At 36.2% G+C, this 26209-nt stretch overlaps 1 protein-coding gene across 1 annotated transcript in view; it reads right to left on the bottom strand.

Moving 5' to 3' along the window:
* The window catches only part of ASXL2 (additional sex combs like 2, transcriptional regulator), a 69797-nt gene that overhangs the window by 25291 nt on the left and 18297 nt on the right, over window positions 1–26209 (bottom strand). The window contains exons 6-10 of the mRNA XM_023745812.1: window positions 18488–18596; window positions 15041–15188; window positions 8106–8221; window positions 5461–5587; window positions 3775–3918 (exon numbers count right to left, since the gene is read on the bottom strand). Coding sequence (XP_023601580.1) covers window positions 3775–3918; window positions 5461–5587; window positions 8106–8221; window positions 15041–15188; window positions 18488–18596 — 644 coding nt within the window. The remainder of the gene's footprint in view (window positions 1–3774; window positions 3919–5460; window positions 5588–8105; window positions 8222–15040; window positions 15189–18487; window positions 18597–26209) is intronic.

Below are 26209 nucleotides of genomic sequence, written 5' to 3'. Positions count from 1 at the left end.
CCATCAGGAGGATTTTAAACATGAAAATATCTAATATATTTTAAAATATGTGACATAAAAAATGATAGAACAACAGGGAGAACTGGACAAAGCCACCAGTAAGATTTCAACACATCTCTCTCAATTATTAATAAATCAAGCATACTAAAAGAAGCCCCAAAAAGACAGGATGGGGGGAGGGGGGAAGCTGAGCTATTTTTCAGATTGACAGGCTTGATCCAATAAACACAGAATTCTATACTTATAGTATTTATTCCAAAAACGGTCTGAATAATTTTTCTTTAATCCTCACCCAAGGATATGCTTATTAATTTTAGAGGGGGATGGGAGGAGAAAAAGAGAGAAATACGAATATGAGACAGAATATCGATTGGCTGCCTTCCATATATGAACCCAAAACCTAGGTATATGCCCTGACTCAGAAGGGAATCCACAACCTTTCAGTATATGAGTCAATGCTCCAACCAACTGAGCCACAACGGCCAGGGCACATCTCAGTAAATTTAAGATAATATTAGTAGTAATAACAAAAATAATGATAAATAACAGCAACAGTAAACACTTATATAGGGCCTCCTACGCACCAGGCACTACAATTGTGACTTTAATTGAAGATAGGCCCCCAAAGGAAGAAATTTTGTTCTATTCATTGTCACGTCTCTAGGGCCCTAAACCTGTGCTTGGCATATTAGTATACCTTCTGCAAGTATTTGTGTAATGAGTATTTTTAATCTCTGGCAATGGAATTAATGATCAAAGGGCATATTCAGTTTATGGCAGATACTATCTCTAAGAAAAATATACCAATTCACTACCATACCTGGAATCAAATCATATTTTTATAAAGAAGTTGTCTGGAAAAAAAAAAGTTGTCTGAAATTCTATTCTCAAACGTAATAGTTTGGAAAGGTCTGGAATATATAAATGAGTGTGGAATAGCTTTTCTTTACAATTTTGTCAGCATTTCTATACAATCTTTTAGCTTTTATGTTGCTTCAGAGATGTCTGCCATTCCAATTATTGAATTTTTTTAAATATATTTTATTGATTCTTTCTACAGAGAGGAAGGGAGAGGGATAGAGAGCTAGAAACATCGATGAGAGAGAAACATCGATCAGCTGCCTCTGCACGCCCCCTACTGGGGATGTGCCCGCAACCCAGGAACATGCCCTTGACCGGAATCGAACCCGGGACCCTTCAGTCTGCAGGCCGACGCTCTATCCACTGAGCCAAACCGGTCAGGGCCAATTCTTGAATTTTTATAAATGAATTATTTTTTTCTCTCTGGAGGTTTTTTGCAAATCTCTCATGTCCTGGATGTTTTGAAATTTCAAAAGAATGTGACTTGGAATAGGTTTCCTTTTATTCTTATTTCTTGACACCAATTATGTACTTTCAGTCTGAAATCTGTGGCTTTCAAGTCTATCGAATTTTCTTGTATTTTATCTCTTACTAGAGGCCTGGTACATGAAATTTGTGCACTGGGGGTTGGGAGATTTCTCAGTCCAGCCTGTGCCCTCTTGCAGTCTGGGATCCCTCAGGGGATGTCCGCCTGCTGGCGTAGGCCCGCTCCCTGTGGGAAGCAGGCCTAAGCCGGCAGGTGGGCATCCCTCTCACAGTCCAGAACCCCTCGCTCCTTACCGCCCGCCTACTTGCTGCTCCCTACCGCTCGGGTCATTGCTCCTTAGTGCTGTCACAGAGGCTTCTGCCACCGCCGCTGCTGCACTTGCCAGTTGCACTTGCCAGCCGTGAGCCCGGCTTCTGGCTGAGTGGCGCTCCCCTGTGGGAGCGCACTGACCACCAGGGGGCAGCTCCTGCATTGAGCATCTGCCCCCTGGTGGTCAGTTCATAGCGACCAGTCATTCCACTGTTCAATCGATTTGCATATTAGGGTTTTATTATATAGGATTATTTACCTTTCTTTCAATTTATTTTTTATTTCTGATAGTCCTATTATTTAAGACACTGGACAGCACAGATTAGCATTCTAATTTTCTTACCTCCTCATATGAAACTCGCCTTAGACCTACCTATGCTCTGAGAAATTTCTTCACCTTTAACGTTTTGTATTTCTATCATAGTTTTTTATTTCTGCTACCACATTATTTAATATCCTAGAACTCTATTTTCTGATATTTAATATAGTATTTTATTCTTTCATGGGTACAATATCATCTTTTAGTTCTTCCTATAGATACTGCAGTTTTAAAATATAGAATTGTATACCTGAAACCTATATAATTTTATTAACCAATGTGTCACCCCAATAAATCCAATTAAAAATTTTTTAAAATAAAAGTTATTTGGCCCAGCCAGCATGCTCAGTGGTTGAACATCAACCTATAAACCAGGAGGTCACAGTTGGATTCCCAGTTAGGGCAAATGCACCGGTTGGGGGCTCGATCCTCTATGTGGGTTGTGCAGAAGGCAGCCAATCAATAATTCTCTCTCATCATTGATGTTTCTATCTCTCTCTCGCTCTCCCTTTCTCTCAGAAATGAGTAAAAAAATATTTTTTAAAAGGTTATTGTTTTAAATTTTTTTCTTCTTCAATCGCTTGTTTCTTCTGAGTCTATATTTCATATTCTGTCCTCACAATGGGATTTTCTTCAAAGATGATCCTTAGTAGGCATAATTAAAAGACAGGCACTTAAAAAGGCTGACTGAAAATTTTGGGTTGGGTTTTGTAGACGGGAGAACACCAAGATGATTTCTGTTTAGTAGCGAGTCTATAAATGTGCTTGCAGATTTTTTTCTGAGGTTATTCCATTTCTTTAGTTACCAATCCACCAATCTCCTGCTGGAGCATAGTTAGTAAGGAACTAGTGGTAGTAGAAATATGCCTCACTACTAGCATTCTGGAAGCCAAACAAGAGGATCACTATTCAGTATTCGTATTTTATTTAATTTCCCGAACTCCAGTACATTGCCTCATTGTCTGCCCTCTGCTATGTGTAGTATCTCTGAATTGGAAATCTATATGACTTAATTTCACTTCAAAATAAATCTATCTCCTACTAGGGGGGTGAGGCATCAAACTGATTCTTACTAACTTTTTATTTTTAATTGATTTTTAGAAAGAGAGAAAAAAACATTGATTTGTTATTTCACTTATTTATGCATTTATTGGTTGCTTTACATGACCGGAGATCAAACGCACAACCTTGGCGTACTGGGATGATGCTCTTAACCAACTAAGCTACCCGGCCAGGGCCTTAAAGAAGGTTCTTCTTTTCAAATCTATGCCTCACCCTCTCTATCCTGATCCTTTATATCTCCAATTCTGGAACCTTTCTGGTATTCTACAGCCTTAGCTGGCTTGCTTATTACTGGCATCTGCTACTCAGCTCTATGAAATACCCATCCAGTTTTCATCTTTCAAAGTTGTTGACATTGCCTACCCATCGGCTATCTCCTTGTTTTCTTCACCCTTTTGTATTTCCATATTCTCATTTTTGTGGGATTAAGAGGGAGCAGGAAAAAAATGTTCAGTTTGCCATGTTTAATTATAAGCCTTTTCTGTACGGTTAGAAATAAAATGTAAATAATGCCAGACAAAGCAACTTATGATCAGAAAAAGAAATAAACCACAAAAATGGCCTGATAACAGATCTTATTCTGAATAAAGTTTGGTAAGGACAGGAGGGACATGAAAATGGTCAAGACCTCATAGGTGAACAGGAAGTAAAATTAAGCCAGGTAGCTGATGAATTTCAGACACTGGGTTGATAAAATAAGTTGATAAAAACATGAAGTCTTTGTAAATTAACTTACTTGTGTGGAGTCTGTCAGACCTTTGGAATGACTTCTTCCCCAAGCCTAACAAAGGGTTTTCCACTTTAACTGAAGAAGAAAAGCTAGAGTTTGAGTTCTGGGAGCTGCTTGACTGTCCATCTGATTGCTTTCCTTCCCATACTGCTAGGGAAAAATATACAAAAGACTGGTGACATTAAGGTTATAGATAGAAACCAATTAATCAAACAAACCATTCAATACTAACTAAAAGTAGTTATATATGAGGTAAGGTGACCTTGCAAATATGTTCTGAGTCTGAGAATTAAGCCTAGAAAAAAAGTAAAATCCTGTCCTGTTGGTGTGGTTTAGCAGTTAAGCGTCAACCCAGGAACCAAGAGGTTGCTGGTTCGGTTCCCGGTCAGGGCACATGCAAGGGTTGCAGGCTCGATCCCCAGTGGGGAACATGCAGGAGGCAGCCGATCGATGATGTTCTTCTCTCATTGATGTTTCCATCTCTCTATCCTTCTCCCTCTCTTTAAAAAATCAATAAAAAAATATATTTTTAAAAAAGGTAAAATCCCTTATTTCCTCTCAGCACATTATTGGCTTTTGGTAAATTTCCTTCTTAACATAAATGCAAAGTTCTGCAAGACACAGTTTAAATCTGGCAGGCACATATAATTAACTGGCATCAAAATGAATTGCATAAAAAAACACAAAATCTATATCCAGACCAGTTTAGATTAAAAACAAAGTAAGCGATAACAACAAATCTAAAGGCCTTCAGGTCTGTCCAATGGAAATTCAAAGGCTGCATATATTTTTAGTTTCTTTTGATTTTTTTTTAATTAAATATATTTTTATTGATTTCAGAGAGGAAGGTAGAGAGAGATAGAAACATCAATGAAGAGAGAGAATCACTGATCGGCTGCCTCCTGCAAGTTCCACACTGGGGATCGAGCCCGCAACCCAGTCATGTGCCCTGACCGGGAATTGAACCCGTGACCTTCTGGTTCATAGGTTGACGCTAAACTACTGAGCCACACCAGCTGGGCAAAACCTTTTCTTTTTAAAGGAGGTAATTTGTGAAGAGTTCGGTTTGAGCATCTTTTGGAAATATCAGCTTTCTAAGGTTACTGATTAGCAGCTTCCAAATATTACTAAGACATCTTGGAAGTTACATTACTCATAGATCTCACTCTAACATACAAATCCCACTTATGTATTTTTTAATAACTGCATGAATATTTGCATAAATTTTCTGTTTACCTTGGAAAGATTACTAGTAAGTCAATGATTTGGCCGTACAAGAATTATGTAAATAAACATAATAATTTAAAAATAAATGCTACAGTATACAAATTGGAAAACCAACATGAAACGATCAGAAAAAGAAACATCCATTGATGAAAAGATTAAGCAAAAACAACAGAACAGACAAACAAAACCCCCCTCAGAGACAGGCAATAGTACAGTGATTATCAGAGGGGAAGGGGATAGGGAGACGCAAGAGAGGGTAATGGGGAGGATAAATGGTGTGGAAGGAGACTTTACTTGTGGTTGTGAACACACAATACAATATACAGATGATGTATTATAGAACTGTTCCCCTGAAACCCATATAATTTTATTAACCAATGTCAACCCAATAAATTCAATTAAGAAATAAAATAAAATAATAAAAATAAAGAAACTTCCACTGAAAAGACACTCCCATCTACCTACCAGATTTGGCAGTCACAGAGTCACTGGCAGCTTTGACAGCCTTCAGAGAGAGATGCTGACTGGAGGAGAGGGCCATACTTGGCCGGCATTGCTGCTGCTGCTTCCGCTGCTGCTGCTGCTTCAGAGCCTAGAAAGAGAAAACTGACTGTGAGAAACAAGACAATCGTTTCAGTAATAAGAAAAAGTAAATGACTTATTAAGTGGAAAAGAGCATGCAACTTTAATGCAAATATTATTCTGTGTGTTTATGTGTATATATATATGTGTGTGTGTGTACGTATTTTTCTTAATATTAGTTCTAAAATGTTCCACTGTTTAGTTATGGGGTATATACTTAAAATTTTAATAAATACACCCTGGCTGGTGTGGCTCAGTTGGTTGAGCATCTTCCTATGCACCGAGGGATTGCCAGTTCAAATCTAGATCAGGGCACATTCCCAGGTTGCGGGCATGATCCCTGGTAGGGGTATGCAGGAGGCAGTTGATCAATGTTTCTCTGTCTCATCCATGATTCTCTCTCTTTCTCTTCCTCTCCCTTACTCTCTAAAATCAATAAAAACATATTTAAAAAATAAAATAAATAAAAAATTAAGTTTTAATATATGTTACAAAATCTGTCTCCTAAGTAACTACAATAATTTATATTCTACTGACAAACTACAGTAGGCATTTTCCCACACACTTGCCAATGCTTGATATAATTAAGATTTTTATACTGATCTGAGAATTAAAGTAGTCCACTATTTTTATGTTTTCTTAACTACTAGTGACTTTCTATTTACTGACCATTTGCATTTCAAAAAATCAAAAGCTAGTTCTTAGAAAAGCCCAATAAAATAGACAAACCATTGGCTAGCAGCATTGAGGGGGCGAAAAAAAATCCTATATAATAAAACCCTAAAATGCAAATCGACTGAACAGTGGTATGACCGGTCACTAAGACATGCACTGACCACCGGGGGCAGATGCTCAATGCAGGAGTTTCCCCTAGTGGTCAGTGTGCTCCCACAGGGGGAGCGTCGCTCAGCCAGAAGCCAGGCTCACGGCTGGCGAGTGCAGCAGTGGTTTTGGGAGCCTCTCCTGCCTCCACAGCAGCGCTAAGGACGCCTTGGCAGACATCCCCCAAGAGGTTCTGGACTGCGAGACAGCGCAGGCCAGGTTGAGGGACAATCCTCCCTCCCCCCCCGCCCCCCCGCAGTGCACGAATGTCATGCCCCAGGTCTCTAGTACATTATAAATGAACAACACTGAAGAACAAAAAAGAGACATATAAGAATACTATGTACACGCCAAACCAGTTTGGCTCAGTGGATAGAGCATCGGCCTGCGGACTGAAGGGTCCCAGGTTCGATTCCGGTCAAGGGCATGTACATTGGTTGCGGGCACATCCCTAGTGGGAGGTGTGCAGGAGGCAGCTGGTCGATGTTTCTCTCTCATCGATGTTTCTAACTCTCTATCCCTCTCCCTTCCTCTCTGTAAGAAATCAATAAAATATATTAAAAAAAAAAAAAAAAAAAGAATACTATGTACAACTTTATACCAATATTTGAAAAAAATCAGGTGAAATGGATCACTTTCTAAGAAAAATAAATTTCCAAATTTAGCTCCACAGCAGAAAACCAAGAGACTAGTAAAAGAAAATAATTAAAACTGAAATGCTAGGAAAACAATTTTAAAAAGTGAGATTTACAGAATTTTCAATAAAAAGATAAATTACTCAAAATTTCCCCAGAAACCTAGAAAAATACAGGGTGTTCCAAAAAATGTATACACACTTTGAATAATTATTAATTCCAATAAGTTAAATCTGAAAAGAAAGAAACATCAATGGAGCTATCAGCTGTTGAAGTGTGTATACATTTTGGGGGGACTACACAATTTAGTTTAGGATGTTAGAAGAATCTTGATTCCAAAATTGTTTCTGGATAGCACAAAGAAAAAAAAACTCCCAACAAAATCCAAACTAAAATCTATTTTCCCCAAGCTAATATCTTAAAAAAGAAAATTCCATAACATATTTAAAAATATATAACAAACATACAGTTTATTTTAGAGAGCTAAGTATGGATTAGCATTAAAAAACCTAGCTTGGCTGGTGTTGCTCAGTTGTTGAACATCGACCTATGAACCAGGAGGTCACAGTTGGATTCCCAGTAAGGGAACATGACAGGGTTGCGGGCTTGATCCCCAGTAGGGGGCGTGCAGGAGACAGCTGATCAATGATTCTCATCATTGATGTTTCTATCTCTCTCTCCTCCCTTCCTCTCTGAAATCAATAAAAAATAAGTCTAGTTGTGGAATTTTGTATGTTACTAGATTTAAAGAAAAAGGCTACCTGATTATCTCGATAAATGCTGAAGAAAACCTGAAAAATTCAACAACTATTCATAATTTTCAAAATGAACACATACACAAAGAAAAACCTGTTAGCAAATTAGGAACACATAAAATGTGATAAAAAAAGTATATACCACAAACCAATGACACAGAGATACATACATTATTAAATCCTAATTGGGAAACTGCATGAAACTTCTCCTTAAAAGAACATAATATCCTTTCAAGAAATTTTTAATGGCTGCCAGAGTCATGCATTTTTAATGTAGGAGATTATACTTCTGATAAACAGAGACTAGCATAATTACCTGCTTTAGTGCCTTCTTGCTGTGCTTCTGTGATGGAGATATGACTTTACCTGCTGGAATTGTGGGTGATGGGCAACCTGACTGGGGAGAGGATGGCTGTGACAGTCTAGATGATACTAAGGAGGAAAATGACAATGATAAATTTGTTATCAGAGTTGATATCAAGCACCATGCCTTCCCCAATCATATTCTGCTACCTGTATTAAGAACTGTGACCAAACACTTTTGGGAAGGATCTTCTTTTTGGAGTTCTACGGCAAACAGCCTCCCTTTTCAGTTTATTTCCTCAGAAAGCTCTAGTGAAGGATGATAGGATGGGGAAGGGGTGGGTGTTAGTATTCATACCTTTTCATTCTTTAATTTTTCAAAAGAATTGATTGAAGAAACAGGAAGCAGAATATAAACCATTAGTCACCAAATTAGATAAACTTAGAAAAGATTCTAGAGCCTGTTGGACAGTATGTATGTTCTTAAGGTAAATCTAACAACATGATATAGTGGAAGAAACCTGGATTGATAGAATAGGTCCCAGTTTTCCCTATCTTTAAAATAAAGGCAATAAGGCCATTCCACCTCAAAAACTCTACTACAGCTTTAATACTGATATTTCCACATCTCTTAAGTCAGCAGTTTTAGGGCTACTAGGTTGAGAGGGCACTTGAGGATTTCTCTAATGGAAGCAATGTAGGTTAACAAAACATAAACGCAGCATCTGTGAAGCGCAATAAAGTGAAGCGCAATAAAATGAGGTATGAGAGAATAGAATGGAAAAGAATTCTTTTGCCCTATATACCAATGGTTAGAAATAAACTGAACTAATATAAACTCTATTAGGTAGAAAAATAAATCAAAGCTAGTATATTAACTCAGATAGTAACTGGACAAGTGGATAAAGCCAACAGAAAAGACAAGAGGATAAAACCAACAGAAAAAGGCCTATAAACAAATACCTTTTTTAAAAAAATACACTTTTATTGATTTCAGAGAGAAAGAGAGAGGGAGAGAGAGATGGAAACATCAATGATGAGAGAGAATCATTGATTGGCTGCTTCCTGCATGCCGCAAACTAGGAATCAAGCCCGCAACCCAGGCATGTGCCCTGACCAGCAATAGAACCATGACCTCCTGATGCATAGGTCGACGCTCAACCACTGAGCCATGCTGGGCAGGCATTATAAACAAAAATCTTGTTCCTCTTAGTATGTGGCTATGAAAATTTGAGTCAGCAGTGTTGCCATTCTCGGATCCATACTACATATCTTAATTTTCCTAAGAAATTACTTTATGTACACCTACAAACTATAAATAATGGAGACTAGCAATAAAGATTAACAGTCTGATCCCAACTTCTTTCCTCTTCTTTTTTCCCCACAAATCCCCTCTTCCAGCCAAACTTTTATTCCTATGGTTTCTTGAAAACACTGTACACACACTTCCACCTTCTTGCCTTTACATATATTTTCTTTCCCTATGTCTAGTCTTCAAGAGAAGTTATACTCTCAAGGGAAGAATATATTAAATCTTTCTATGTCTCATATAATACTAACCATGGTAAAGCTACTCTCTTTTCTAATTCTGTCCTAATATGATAAACATAAACACTTGCTACTTATTAAGTATTTGCTAATTATCTGCTTATTTCTATACCTCTAGATATGGGTGGAACCCACACCTTATTCGAATTGTTCTCCCAAATACCTGGCAAATGGTACATAATGGAAAAAGATTAAATGTAGCAAATAGTTTAAATAGAGATGTTTCTTTAGCTTTGCAAATAAAGAATGACCTAAACAATACTTCTCAAGATTATATTCCAATGTACTGGTTCTCCAATGTGAACTGCTCAACATATTAAAAGCACTCATTTAAAAACATATTTAGAATCTGGTTAGAAACAACAATGTTTCATATAAACATATAGACACAACAACAGATCAACAAATTCTAGTCAAAAGATCAGCCATTACTTATTTGATTTAAAAACAAAACAAAAAATGTTACCCAAAAAATCAAAGAGCAACCTAGTGGAGAAAACTAAAGTGGTTTCAGAAAAACATTTAAAACTTGGTGCTCATTAAAGCCAGTTTTGCATAATTTACTAAAGTAGTTTCAGGTTGTTGAATATTTATGTACCACTCACTGAATATATGTGCAGAAGATACTGCTTTTCAGATATATTATAGCACTGAGAATTTCCCATTTCAATGGATGGTTATTATATTGAGTAACATCAACAGGATATGGACTATTCATACTAAATACATTTGAATTTAAAGCTTTAGTAAATAATCACTGACATTTTATTTTCTCCTAAAAACATTCAATGGGCCCCTCTGAAATATTAGATGGTATCAGAAATAATGAAGCAGTAATATAAAAATTAAAACTTAGCTTTATATAGATGAAGGATTAATGGTTAAAACAATTATAGCAAGTGAAGTTTCCAAAATTGTTTTAATCTTCAAAAAGGTTAAATCCTTCTCTAGAGGGAAAGTTCTTATTTAGAGGGAAAGTATTTACAGGACAGTCTTTTTTAGGGGAATTTCATTTCCAGGAGAAGACTGTTACCGTTCTAAGCCCCTTCTTCCCACAGCAAGTGTAGTCACTCCAAACTGGGCAGACTAGCTCCTCGTGATATTCAAACAGTCCCATAATCAAACATGGAGAGGCCATACCTGAATACCTTCCCTTGCTTCTGGGTACCCTAATTATCCAAGTCCTAACAGTGTAGCCATCTTTAATACATGACAGAGCTAAAACCTCCCAACTCAGCCACCAACCACCCCAGAAGAGAAAGAGAACATCTCTCCCAAAGGTCTCTCCCCACATAAGTTAACTTTGCCCAAAGGAGTTTTTCTCCCTAGTCTCCTTTTTAAAGGAGATATTTCTATACATAATCATCCCCATTCAGCAACTTAACATATATATATAAATGTTAGAGGACAGGGAGGACTATGGTATTTCAACTAAAAACACAATATATAGCAAATTCCTGATTTAAAATAGTTCTGGACAAGCAGTAAAATTAACATTAGGTCATGCTCCCAGAAAAAACCAGTAATTTCTTGTAGGTGAAAAGATACATTTCACATTTAATGTTTTTCTTAAGACACTTTAAAAGCAGACTAAAATCTGAAAAACTTGTTTCTTTTACAAGGTAAAAAATATTTCTGCAGTTGCTTCATGCTGCAGTATTTATATTTTATTTTGGGGAAAAGACATAGACTTACTTAGCTATGATCCTACCAAAAAAGCAACAGAAAAAGTTGATTTTAATCATTTTTCTGGAGTCATTCGACCTTACCTTGGCTTGGAATTTCATAAAACTCTTCTCTGAACATTGTTTCCTGTCTGAAAATTAAGAACTAAATACTACAAGCTTCTAAGTTCTTCCACTTTACATGGAAATTAATAAACTAGTTCTAATATTGGGCTGAATTTCAAAGTTCTGTTCTCCATTCCTATTTGGCTGAAAGGTACAACTATATCAAGAGAGTTTCTATCAATTTTCAACTAGAAGTATCAGTTTTGCTGTCAGAGCTCTTTATTTTTGAACATAAAAGGAAGTGGGTTTTGATACTATCTCAATGTTCTTCCTGTCTTACAATGAATTTGAAATAAAGTGATGTCAGATTGAGAGGAAAAGCCCTAAATAAGAAAAAGGAATAGGCACAATTATTTTGCTTTACCTTTATTAATAACTGCAACTGACTTAGAGCTGCTCTGCTGCCTGCGGCTCCTATCACTGCTAACTACAGATTTTCCACTTTAATGTCACTGGACTACAAGAACATCCATATATATATAACATATCTAAAATGTTCATATCTATACCATGTGTGACCCATTCATGAAAGATTAAATCATTCTTCACTATTGGTAGCCCGGCATTTATCCATTTCTTAAGAATATCAGAGCTGCTAGAGTAAACATGAATTCTATATGACATCATGTGTACCTCTCATCTCCACCTTCCAAACACCACATACGGCCCATTCTACTCTCATTTTAACACACTACCTACAATCAGAAAAGATCTTGATGGAACATTTCATTGTAGTATAAACCAAGGATGAATATTCAATATTGTGGTAAGTTCTAGAAAAGGAATGAATCAAAGGCAGTTCAAAACAATTTATCTGAACCACAATTTTTATTTTGCTATTACCTTGCTGTTAGTATCTTCTATTATTACTGGAGGCCCAATGCACGAAATCTGTGCAAGAGTAGGCCTTCCTTCCCCTGGCTACCGGCATCGGCTTCCCTCACAGCCCAGCCTTCGTCCGGAAGGTCGTCCAGAAGGACGTCCAGTCTAATTAGCATATTACACTTTTATTATTATAGATGCTGAGTATTGGGCAAGGTTATGCTATTTTAATCTACCTCATAAGCTACTGACAATGGGGTTCTTTTGTTATTTCTTAGATCTTCCTGTATCATAATACATTTACCTTAAATTCTTAGAGACAACTTTTAACAACATTGTACAGCCACTACTTAAAACAGGTACTGTAGCATATGTGGCTAATGAAAAGTCAAGACTTCCAAGACCATGATTTTGTTTCCAGTTTATTAGTCTGACCTTTTTTTAAAAAATATATTTTACTGATTTTTCACAGAGGAAGGGAGAGGGATAGAGAGTTAGAAACATCGATGAGAGAGAAACATCGATTAGCTGCCCCCTGCACACCTCCCACTGGGGATGTGCCTGCAACCAAGGTACATGCCCTTGACCGGAATCGAACCTGGGACCCTTCAGTCTGCAGGCCGATGCTCTATCCACTGAGCCAAACCAGTCAGGGCAGTCTGGCCTTCTTTAATACTGCTTTCCCTGTTTCCAGCCACATCTAGACATTATGAATCTTGCTAACTGTTTCTCTAGCCCAGTGACTAGAGCCACATGCGGCTCTTTGGCCCCTTGAGTGTGGCTCTTCCACAAAAATACCACATGCGCGCACGTACAGTGAGATTGAAACTTCGTGGCCCATGCGCAGAAGTTGGTTTTCAGCCTGGGCGAGTCTATTTTGAAGAAATGGCGTTAGAAGAAGTGGGGGGTGTCAGTCGGTCGGTCGGGCAACGGGAGACGCAGCCGGGGAGGCATGCGCGATTCATGCAGAGTTGAGTGAGCCAGTCAGTCAGCAGTCTCATTGTGCAGTGGTTAGTGCTAGTCGGGTCCGCAAATCGCGCGCGGGTGACAAAAGTACCTACTCGAAGCATAAAGTTACCTGTATTTTTCCAACCAGCTGCAAATCCTACAGGTATTTTTGTCATCAATTTAAGAATTGTAATTCTTTTGTGTTGGTGGCTTTACTATTATAAAATGAAACATTTTTTTAGGTGCCCTGTTTGAGATGGCTACAAAGAAGAAGCAAAGAAAAACGGAAGACGAAAACCATGAATTTAAAAGTTGAATTTAAAGTTGAATGTACCTACCTATATAGTTTAAGTTTAAAAAATTTGGCTCTCAAAAGAAATTTCAATCGTTGTACTGTTGATATTTGGCTCTGTTGACTAATGAGTTTGCCGACCACTGCTCTAGCCTGATGACTTTGCTTGTTTCCTAATCTTATATCAACAATTTCTAAACTTAAAAAGTTGAAACTGGGGAGGCACAGAGGAGGGACAGAACTTTTAATACATTCAGCTCTACCCTTCCAAAAAAGGTCCTTAGTGCATAAGGAATATAGGCCTGGACTATACCTCCTTTCACTATTGACAGGGATTGCTTTAAAAATACGTATCAGAATATTAGTAACAGGTCCTGGCTTTGTCTCGCCTTTATTCCACTCATTCCCAAAATTTGAGGTCTGGGTTGTTGTTCAAGTGGTTGTGATCTTAAAAGCTAAAATCCTCACAATTCCAAATTTTCCCCAATTGCATGTGTGGTAACCATACCAGAGAACGCACATGATTCCACCAATTATCTCAATTCTCTCCAGGAGTAGCATACACATTAACTGAGATGAGGATAAATAAGACTTTTTCTGATACAGTTCTACATCAATACTTCTAAAGGAACTTGAAATTAATGAGTCAAGTATTTCAAAAAAACAAACTCTTAGTTTCTAGATCCAAAGACAGCTCACCTAAAACTTAAACCTAAGAGGAAAACTATTAGATGTCTATTTTGCTATGTAAAATCAGTCCAGAGTAAAAAAAGCCTTGTATCAGTCCTTAAAAAGGAATCACCATGGTTTGTTTAAAATCTGCCTTACCATGTATAGCTAAATTTATTAATATTTTGGTACAAAAACAATTTGCCCTCTTCAAGACTCTGACAAGAAGCTACAGATAATTAGCAAGAATAGGTAATAATATGTACCCTTAAATGGAAAATTCATGTCAGGGAAGCTGTAGCACAAGACACTGTTCCTTAAAGAAAGTTTTTGGGTAAACTATGAAGCAGACATCAAGCAGGGGATGAGAGCAAAGGCTAGCACACTAAATTTAGTCTTTGCTAATAGAAATGAAAAGCATTCTTTTCCTAGTAAGGAGAGAGTTGTTAGAGTAATAAGTGTTCAAATTTTAGAAGAGAAGATTAATGGGGTAAATAAAATCAGAGTATCCGAAAACAGGCTATAGATGGCCAAGAGCTGAAAATAAACCCAGGTAAAAGCTAGAGCCGTAGTGTCCAATGTGGTAGCCACTAGCCATAAGTGGCTATTGAAATTTAAGTTAAAATAAAATTTAAAATTCAGTTCCTTGGTCACACTTGCCATATTTCAAGTGCTCAATAGACACATGTAGCTAGTGGCTATTTTGTTGCGTTGGATAGCATAGATACAGAACACTTCCATGACAGAAGGAAATTCTATTGGACAGTACTGATCTAAAGGGTAAGGGAAGGAGACTAACAGATTGAGGTTCTGAAAAAAGAGGAACTACTAACAAGGCATTTATCCGACAGTACTTTTTAATGCATCAGGTGCATTTACCTTTCCTTTTCCACCTGTTCTTTTTCCCCTCCTTGTTGCTGCCATCACTGCTGCTGCTGCTGTTCTCAGAACTCTGGGAATCTGACTGACCATCACTGCTTTCTTCTGAACCTTCCGATAGCTCTTTCACCCCATCCGGCACATCTTTCTGAAAATGTAAGCATCCAATTAGGATTAATCATTACCAATTCAGCAAACAGAAGTTACATTAAGTCTTTGATACCCATTGTTGCAACTCAACTGGGTAGATTAATTTTTTTGTATTAAAGGATTCAACAGCAGAACCAATAATATTTTCTGAATCCCAGTCCTCTCTTTTTTGGATCAAAGTAGCTAAATGTTTCAATCTATATCAAAAGGTAAAAATTTTACATGCCAATCATATGTAGGCACAACACAGAGACTTAAATTAGACAAGAACTTCGTGTATGTGTGTGTGTGTGTGTGTGTGTGTGTGTGTGTGTGTGTGTGTGTGTGTGTATATATATATATATATATATATCAGATAAATATAAGTTGAGGATTAAAAAACCCTATATAATTGCCGAAACCGGTTTGGCTCAGTGGATAGAGCGTCGGCCTGAGGACTGAGAGGTCCCGGGTTCGATTCCGGTCAAGGGCATGTACCTGAGTTGCGGGCACATCCCCGGTAGGAGATGTGCAGGAGGCAGCTGATCGATGTTTCTCTCTCATCGATGTTTCTAACTCTCTATCTCTCTCCCTTCCTCTCTGTGAAAAATCAATAAAAATATATTTAAAAAAAAACAAAAAAAACCCTATATAATAAAAATTTTATAAAGCATGTGTGCATGCATCATCCATGTAATATATAATACATATATATATTACATATATATATATATACATATACATATATGTATATTTGTGTATATATTAGTACCATTATGTATTGTGAATTCAATCAAGAGTCTGGGTAGCAAAAGATAGTCCATTATTTGAATCCAATTTTTTCCCAAATATTGGTTAGTAACCATCAAGAATCAAATACAAAAGAAATCTTTATTTTTTTTTAAATCACATGAATCTTTGGTTTCTACACTGGATTGTGGAATGTTAGTCAGAAAGGATACCTATGTCAGCACAGTATGTGAGAGATAAAAGAGGACAGTTGTAAGATCAACAACTAGGAACTTAAGACTTTCTGGGTTTGAATTCTGGCTTTATCTTCTCCTAACTGTGTATCCCTTCATCAAAATCTTAACCTCTCATGCTTCAGTTTCCCTGTCTATAAGATAGGAATAACAGTACCTTCCTTAAAAGATCACTCTGAAATTAAATGAGTTAATAAATGAAAAATTGTGCCTGGCATATGATAAGAGCTCAGTAAATATCAGCTTTTATGAATTTATGTGGTACATAAAAATATACACATATAAATAACTAATGTTATTTCTAAGTTATAAAATTACATACAGATGGTTCTTTTCCTCTCAATATATTTTTTATTTTCCCATATTATTTTTCTAATCAGATAAAAATAATTCTGACATGTAACCCACCTACCTACAACTGACACTCGAAAACTCTGATCTAGTAAAGAACTGCTCTTTTCCACTTACGTTTATATCCTAGTGCCATTTCTCAGGTTGTACACTTCGTTAGAATACACACCCCGTATTTTTCTATTCTTTCCTTCAAAATGCAGGACAAATTTTACAGTTGTCAGCCATACTTTTTGACCTACAGGTTCAGCAAGTATTTTGAATACAAATATAACTAACTTCTTTGCCTCCATCTCTTTTACTACTCTTGTATTTCAGGCCAATTATTTCTTTCAAACAACAATAACATATTTTTTACACATTTTCCTGCTTTACCCTTAAACATACCCTATCTAATTATCTTCCTAAATATGGATTTGACCATGCTATTGTCCTGAAAAAAACTGCCACCTTCTTAACACACATACTCACCTCTTCCCCACCCCCCTCAGGTTTTCAAGAGCCTCCAAAGTCTGATCATTACCTAACATTTACCCGACCCCTGACTCCTATCACTAGTCCACACACAGATATGGCCTAACCACTCCAATTTACTCTACTTTCAAATCCATTCTGAATCCTTCTAGCTGTGCCTTTGCTTAAGCTATTCCCTTGTCCTGGAAGGCCCTCTTTACATTACTTATCTGCCAAAGTTCAACTCAAATCTTACAAGTTTAAAAAACTAAACAAACCAACACACAAAAACTTTCTAGATTCCTTTATTCAAAATTAATCTTTCTCTATATCATCACAATACTTTATAGTATAGTATACTTTATGTCACAGTTAAATGTTGTCAATGTACAATTATTTCAATAACTATGTGAACATCAAGAGCTCAGGGATCACCGTTTATCCTTCTTGATTGCCTCTACAATGTCCAGCATGGAGTACGTTATTAACAATACGGAAAGTCTAGAACGCTAAAACCTAAAAGAAATGCAAACAACTCCATATGGTACTATAGCCCTATAATCCCAGGAAGTTAACAAAGTGCATAAAAAGGAAGTATTATAGATAAATTAGATCTTTTTAATGTTAATGGGCGATGTACAACCACTGAGCATACTATGATTATAGCATAAAGTTTAAGAGGTAAGAGGTATACACACATGAGCCAAGCCAAACTAATTAAATAATTAAGCCAAATCAAAACTAACTGAAGTCTCCTGCTTTAGTTCCTGAGACTCTTTCCTTTCCAGACTTACAGCCTGCAGAGTGGAGTCATGTACAAAGAGCAAAGTGCCTGCTGAGAGCGAAGCCAAAATAAAGTGGAGAGACCTGATAACATCCCTGTTATCTATTGTTACCAATCCCTGATATCATTTGAGCTCCTGAATCAAGGCTGAGTTTCCCTAGAATTTTCAGTTATCTAAACTTTTCAGTTATCTAAACTAATAAATTCTCTTTTACTCAAGCTCATTCAGAAAAGGACAACGATAGGTCAAGGTCCCTTCTCAAGTGTAAGAATTAAAAATTACTAAGCCCGCTATGGTAAAAAGAACATGGGCTTGGAAATTCAGTCAGATCTGGGTTCTGATTCTGATGGTATTTGGCCCACAAGAAAATCCCATTTTTTGAACTTTGGCTTTCTCCATTATAATAATAACCATAACTCTAAATTGTAATGGAGAATTAAATGAGAAGGTACTACAAAGCATCAAGGCTGTATCACTCATTATTCAAATGTGAGGCCCTTGAAAAAGTTTCTGAAAGACATTTTCATTTCATCCTTCCAAGATAATATTATCATAAACAATAAAAAATAAATTGATTTCTCTTCTCTGATCTACCTAGATGGTTACAGATTACTAAAAAGAAAATATTTTGAATACAGGGCCAAAAATATTACCTCTTCAAAAACAGAATTCTGTCCTCTATGATGCAAATATTTATATGTAGTCACTTCATGATTTACTTTTTAAATGACTCCAAAAATATTTACCTTCAAAGTATATACTCCCATTCTGCCTGGAACCTTATAGAAGATGCCCTCTTCACCTCGGGAGTTTGTGTGCAGCATTGCGTTCAGGCATGCAAGAGGGGAAGTCCCACTGCAAAAAACACACAATGATTAGTTAGTGTCTATCTCTGAATATCCAATGTAACACAGACTTAAGATAAAATTACCTGATCAACACTCATTTAACATAAACACATTTTATAAAACTATAAAAAGTCCATCAATCTACTGAGAGGCTAGAACAGAGAAAATGGATGTAGAGGCTCATTCTTATATTATCTAAACAAAAAATAATTCCTTACGTTTCTTAATCCTCATTAGTATCTAGCATTTAAGCCAAGAAAAACTTATCTCATGAAAGTATCACAAATAATGTGTAAAGATTCTATTTCACTTAAAGTTTTGTCAATTATAACTCACTAAAGCTGAATTCTTTCTAAAAGACACTATTTCATTTAGCACAAACTACCATAACTGTCCAAAAGTAAAATATAGGGGAGAAGAACACACACAGATTCAAATGAAAAATATTAATCTCCTTGCCAACTGCTGCACCAGACTAAATCTGAGTTGTGAAACAAACACATTTCCATGGTCTCCTGTATTTTTTCCCAATATAATTGACAAATAGTTTCAGCTGTACAACATGATTCCATATATGTATATATTGTGCTGATCTCTTGTATTTGGAGCTATTATGAGATCACTTAAAAGTAGGCTTTGGAATATTTCTCTTCTTTTTTTTTATAGGTATGTCTGAGAAATGTTTATTTCTTTTTCTTTCTGAAATTTATTTTTATTTATTTTTCCATCACCATTTATCCCCTCTATGCTCCCTTCCATCTCCACCTATACCCCCGCCCTTTGCAATCACCACTTGTGTCCATGTCCATGAGTTCTCTTTTTCTTTCTATTTTGCTGTCCCTCCACCACCACCAGAGTTGTCTGCTTGCTCTCTATGAGTCTGTTTCTATTTTGCTTGGTAGTTCAGTGTGTTAATTAAATTCTACATATGAGTGAAATCATATGGTACTTGTCTTTCTCTGACTGGCTTATTTCACTTAGCATAATGTTCTCCGGGTCCATCCATGCTGTCAAAAGGGTAATTTTTTTTTTCTTTTTTCAACAGAGTAGTATTCCATTGTGTAAATGTACCCAGCTTTGTCATCCACTTATCTATTAATGGATACTTGGGCTGTTTCCAAATCTTGGCTATTGTAAATAACACTTCAATGAAAATAGGAGTACATAAATTCTTTCAAATTAAGTGTTTGGGGTTTCTTTGCATAAATTCCCCCAAGTGGCATTGCTGGGTCTTAAGGCAGTTCCTTTATTTATTTATTTATTTATATTTTTATTGACTTCAGAGAAGGAAGAGGGAGAGATAGAAATATCAATGATGAGAGAGAATAATTGATTGGCTACCTCCTGAACCTCCCCCACCCCCCCCACCCCCCCACACACACCCTGGGGATGGAGCTGGCAATCTGGGCATGTGTCCTCACCGGGAATTGAACTGTAACCTCCTGTGGTTCATAGGTTGCCGCTCAACCACTGAGCCACACCTGGCCGGGCCCATTTTTAATTTTTTAAGGTAACTCCATACTGTTTTCCACAGTGGCTGCACCAATCTGCATTCCCACCAACAGTGCACAAGGATTCCCTTTTCTCCACATCCTCACCAACACTTCTTGTATGTTGACTTATTGATACCCATTCTGACAGGTGTGAGGTGATAGCTGATTGTGGTTTTAATTTGCATTTCTCTGATGATTATTGACGTTGAGCATCTTTTCATATGTCTATTGGCCATCAGTATGTCCTCTTTGGAGAACTATCTAATCAGGTCTTTTGCCCATTTTTTAATTGAGTTGTTTATTGTTTTTGGTGTTGAGTTTTATAAGTTCTTTATAAATTTTGGATATTAACCCCTTCTCAGATGTATCATTGGTGAATATGTTCTCCCATTCAGTGGGTTGTCTTTTCATTTTGTTAATGGTTTCCTTTGCTATGCTAAAAACTCTTTAGTTTGATGTAGTCCCATTTGTTTATTTTTTCTTTTTTTAATCCTCACCCCAAGATATTTTTCCATTGATTTTTTAGAGAGTGGGAGAGAGAGGGAAAAACAGAGAAATATTGATGTGAGAGAAACACATCAATTGGTTGCCTCCTGCATCAGCCCCGACCAGGGCTGGGAAGGAGCCTGCAACCAGGGCACGTGCCCCTTGACAAAAATCGAACCCGAGGCCCTTAGGTCCACAGGCTGATGCTCTATCCACTGAGCCAAACCGGCGAGGGTCCATGTGTTTTTTCTTTTGTTTCCCTTGCCTCAAGAAATATATCAGAAAAAATATTGCTACAAGAAATGTCCCAGATTTTACTATGTTTTCTTTTAGGATTTTTATGATTTTGAGCCTAACATTTAAGTCTTTAATCCATTTTGAGTTTATTCTTGTGTGCAGTATAAGAAGAAAAAACTAAAAGACATCCAAATTGGAAAGGAGGAAATAAAACTGTCATTATTTGCAGATAACATGGTACTATACGTAGAAAACCCGAAAGCCTCCACCAAAAAACTTCTAGATTTAATAAATGAACTCAGAAAAGTAGCAGAGTGCAAAATTAACATCCAGAAATTGATGGCATTTTTATACACTAATAATGAACTCTCCGAAATAGAAACTAAAAACAAACAAACAAAAATCCCATTTACCATTACAACAACAAAAAGATACCTAGTAATAAACTTAACCAAGGAGGTAAAAGACCTGTACTTAGAAAACTACCGGATCGGACATTAAAAAAGAAATAGAAGATCCATCTGACAGCCCCCTTCAAACACTTTAAGACTCTTCATAAAACCCTGAAGTCTACTACTTTTCAAAATTCATCACTGGCATTCCTTCCTGCAACCAATCTAAAGAAATTAATATAATGAACTTTTATAGTCCACCCTCATAATTCACCAGTGTCTTCTCTTCTAATATTTATAACCCCCATTTCAAGCCTTTGATAAAGAACTTCATTGGTCTAACTTATTTAATCCTAGAGATATTTTCTCCTGCAATAGATTACCCTGCCTAATCTCTACTTTAATCCCAATCTCTTGTTCATTTTTTCTGTACTCCCTCCAATATAATAGCCTTGTCAAAACTAGACCTTCATTAGCTTCCCTATCTCTGACTGAACTGCTATACACTCTATATCCTTCAAAGCTTAATACCTTGAATTTCAATAGGGTTAAAGACTCAGACTTTCAAGAATAAAGGAAAAGTGGAGTCATCTAGTTCCCCTTACAGATGCTTGAATGCATTCTTTCAGGTCAACTTTAAATGTAAAAAAATAATAAACTTTTAAGTCTCTTTCACTCACATGATACTCTTACACATATACCTATACACACCCACCCGTTATCATTATCCACACACAAACTAAAAATTCAACACAGATAGCTTTAAAAGCTAGAACTGATTTTTATGGCACGCTTACCTGACAGCACACAGAACAAAACTGAACTCAACACACCCTTATGTTGGAAAATAGTGAGTTTAAGGATCACTAAATTAATAAATAGACTTAACAGGTTTTTGATTCACTAGAAATCTTTGTATTATTATAAACTCTTTCATTAAAACCTTTTCCTAGCTTTTCATTGATCTTACCACCTGCAATTCTTCTAAGAAGTCCATTTGGTTAACAACTAATCTACTTTTTAAAAAGAAATAACAAATATAGATTTTAAATTCAAAAAGTAGCATCTGACTCACCCATACTTTAAAGAATTAGTTTCTTCAAACTGTTTTCGTCCATAAACATACCATGAAACAAATGATAGTGAAACCATTGGAGAGAGAGAAAAGGGTATGAAGGGAAATTTTCAACAGGCATTTTTGGAAAAGCCCAATTGGGACCCCACAATGAGAGGTCTGTATTAATAGACCAGTGAAACACAACAAATAAGAGAGCAATCTAGAAATAGCCTGGAGAGGGAAGTCATAAAAAGAAACCGAAAAAAAGTTCTTTGGAAAATTGCTTGTATATTCTCTCTGTCCTCTTAATACTTCACTGTAAATCTTCACTCATTCTTCCCATTATTGTCTTTTTTTCCACTGTTATTTTTTAAAAAGCATAGGTTGCCTACTACCAGTAAGATGTGAGCAAAACTGTTTGGAAAGAAAAAAAGAGTCCAGTGATTATGTTTTATTTTAAAGTAAATATATGGAACAATAAGGTTCAATTTTTAGATAATCACAAACTCTAGTTTTAGAGAGTTTAGAGAACACCATAACTTTTCACCTGAAGTGAAATACAAGCAGTTCAAGAACCTTACCCAATGTCCTGATCCTACTCAAAAGTGAGGCAACAGAAGCAGCACTTAAGTTTCTGAGTCAGACAGATGAGGGTTCAAGTTTTATCTCTAACTGGTTATGCAATTCCTCACTGCTTCAACGTCTTTATCTATGAAATAAAGACTTCAGATGGTTTCTTTAGGTTAAATAGATCATGTGCATAAAGTACCTGAATCCTACCTCAGTCCATGACCATTTCCATGATTAGTTCACTAAGAGCATCTTGCATTACAATCTTATAAGAATCGTATAAGAATAAGACATAAAAAGAAAAAATAGACTTTAAGAGAAATATAATGCTCCTAAAAGGTCACCTTGTAACTACTGCATATAAAGAAATATTAACTGCCTGTATTCCAACTGATCAAGATGCTAACATTTCTTAACTGGATGGGCCAAGTTCCTAAAAACCACATGTCTCTGAACTAAAGAGGTATAGACGGTTGTATATGAGGACACACTATTTGGGCTAAAAGAAGTATTGGTGTGGAAAACAAAAATAAAATATGTGTCAATATAAGCTATGTACATAGTTCTGAAACAAAGAGCTGGAGAGAGAATAAAATTTAACAGATTTAAATACATTAAAAATTAAGACTTTGTTGAGATCTTATATCGTTGCCCTATTTGGTATTTCTTGTTCATTTAGCAATAGTTTATACATCTAACAGCAAAGCTATTTATTCCAATTATGTTCTGTGTCTGAATAATAGCTGTCAGTCTTGACATAGCCACTTACGTCAATATTCAGAGCTTTTAAGGAGTCAATTGATCCTTTAATTTTACCAATTTCTAGCATTTTCCAACTCATAGAAGTAACTTAAGAGTTACAGTAAAGCTTATATAATTAAATGGCTTTGACTGAGGGAATTATCTTACCTCAAGCAGCAAAAATAAAGACTAAAATAGGAGAAGCAAGATAACACCAGCAAGTGGGATCTGACCACAAGAAGCAGCCCAGCCCAGGAAGCCTCTTTGTCCTTGTGGACCTGGGACTACCAGCCCCCAAAATGCTAAGCAACCCAGCAGGGGTCCTGTCACAAGCACCTGACTAAGGAAGCCTCTCTGTTCCCATAGGCTGGAGACTCCCTTTTTCCCACACCTAGAGGCCTAAGGCAGCCAACTCCGTCCCCCTCAGAAAGCAACTGCAAAGATCATTGGGAGCCTCTGTGTCACCAGATAAAACAAGACCACAGTCTACCTTAAGAGTCCAGGACTGACAAGGTAAACCTGAGCAGTGTGAATGCCTGCCTAAATAAAAGATTTATACTTAATAGGACCCAACATCTCATAACACAATAGCTAAAATATCCAAGATTCAATAAAAATAATGGCCACCCATCATACTAAGAACCAGGAAAAATCACAGCCTAAATGAGAAAAGACAATCAACTGATGCCAACAGTAAGACAGATGTTGAGATTATAAGATAAGAATTTTTAAACAGCTGTCATAAAAATGTTTCCACAAACACTTATACATTCTCTTGAAACAAATTAAAAAACAGCAAATATAAGCAAAGAAATAGAAGCTATAAACAAATAGAATTATGGAACTGAAAAGTATAAGAAATGTAAAAACTTGCTAGATGAAATAAAACCCACACAAAACTGGCTAGATGGGCTCAATAGTAGAATGGAGATAACAAAATAGAATCAATGACCTTGAGGACAGATCCATAAAATTTACCAGTGTGAACAACTGAGAGAAAGTAACACTGAAAAAAAATGAACAGAAACTCAGGGAGTTGTTGGATAATAATAGATGATTCAAAGTTTATATCATCAGAGTCCAAGAAGGAAAGGAGAAAAAAGATTTAAAGAATTAATGGCTGAAAACTTCTTTTATTTAGTGATAAAGAAACCTACATATTCAAGAAACTTAGGGAATCTAAATAGGATAAACTCAATAAAGTCCACACACCAAGACACATCATAATTACATTTCTAAAGACTAAATAAAATTTTTTTTAAATTTTAAAAGTAGAAAGAAAAAAACACATTGCCTACAGGGAAACACTAATTCAAATGACGGCAAATTTCTCATCTGAAACCACAGAGACCATAAGGAAGTGGCATAACATTATATAAGTGCTGAACAAAAGCAAATGTTATCTAACACATTTCCAATATCATAAGTATTTTCATTAATCTGCAGGATACTAGGTATTCCAATGCTAGTAAATCAAATGATTTTAATAAAATTAAATATAAATTGAGTTGCTAAAATTATGACAAATAATGCTTGTAAACTGCAAGAACAAAAAAGTACATATAATAAAACATTTATATAGTAATATCACTCTAAATTTCTAGACTAATTATATCAATTTATAAAGTAAAAATCATGCATCCAAAGGTAAGTTCAATTAAACTTGTAAAAGAGTGCTTTATAGTTGTATAATAATTCTTTAGAATAAAATAATACTTCTTACCTTCTGGAGTTGGAATGCACCCCAAGAAAATGAAAGGAGGGAAAAAAAGAGCTTTTAATTTCTCTTTATAAAGCAACAATAAAGCCAAAATATAAACTCTCCCTTCCCCTCCCAGCATTGTCCATAATTTTTCAAATTAGCACCCTCCCTCAGCTCTGCTACATAAAACATTAATTTCTCCTTCAGAATTTACCTTAGGCCAAAATATCACTGTATCTAACAATATACAATTAAATTCAGCTATACAACCTACACCACTTCAGGTAACAGTTGCAGTACTTTATTTGTGTGGCAGAATAAAACTATTACAATAATTTACACTTAAATGTGGGTACAATGAATATTCCCCCTTCTTTAATATTCTTCCCATGCATTTCAATTTCCAAGGAGCCATCATAAAGCCATCAGCTATGGACCCTAAGGTTTAGTAGCTTCCCTTTGATCCATAATGGAACTCATTGTGAAGCTCAAGAACAATGAATAGGAATATTTTCTGCTAATATCCAAGCATTTTGGTTTTTTTGATGTTGCTTATTAGTCCTTTCGACATCCTTACAAGGTTTGTGGGCTTGAAAGCAGATTGCAACTAGCAGATAAAGAAAATGCAGACTAAACTCAAAGGTATCTAAGCCAAACTTATATAAATATGGTACCAATTTCATAATGTTCTTCATTCTTAAACTGAGCTCTTTCTAATGAAATCACCTCAAGGCAACTTAGCTTGGCAAATAGTCAAATTATCTGCTTTGGGGGAATAATAATTTCCCCCAAAGCAGATCATTTGAGAATGCTGACTTTATTGTCTTTGCTGTAATTTTACATAAGAAGAGGTGGGGGAAAGTTAAGTGATGGGATTAGTTATTGGTGTAAGTTGGGCTAACACATACTTAAATATATGTGAGAGAGATTATTTTGTTCACA

The sequence above is a fragment of the Myotis lucifugus genome, unplaced genomic scaffold, assembly GCF_000147115.1.
Source record: "Myotis lucifugus unplaced genomic scaffold, Myoluc2.0 scaffold_584, whole genome shotgun sequence".
Taxonomy (NCBI): Eukaryota; Metazoa; Chordata; class Mammalia; order Chiroptera; family Vespertilionidae; genus Myotis; species Myotis lucifugus.
Note: the sequence above shows the minus strand (reverse complement) of the source record. Positions and strands in the feature narration are given on the sequence as shown.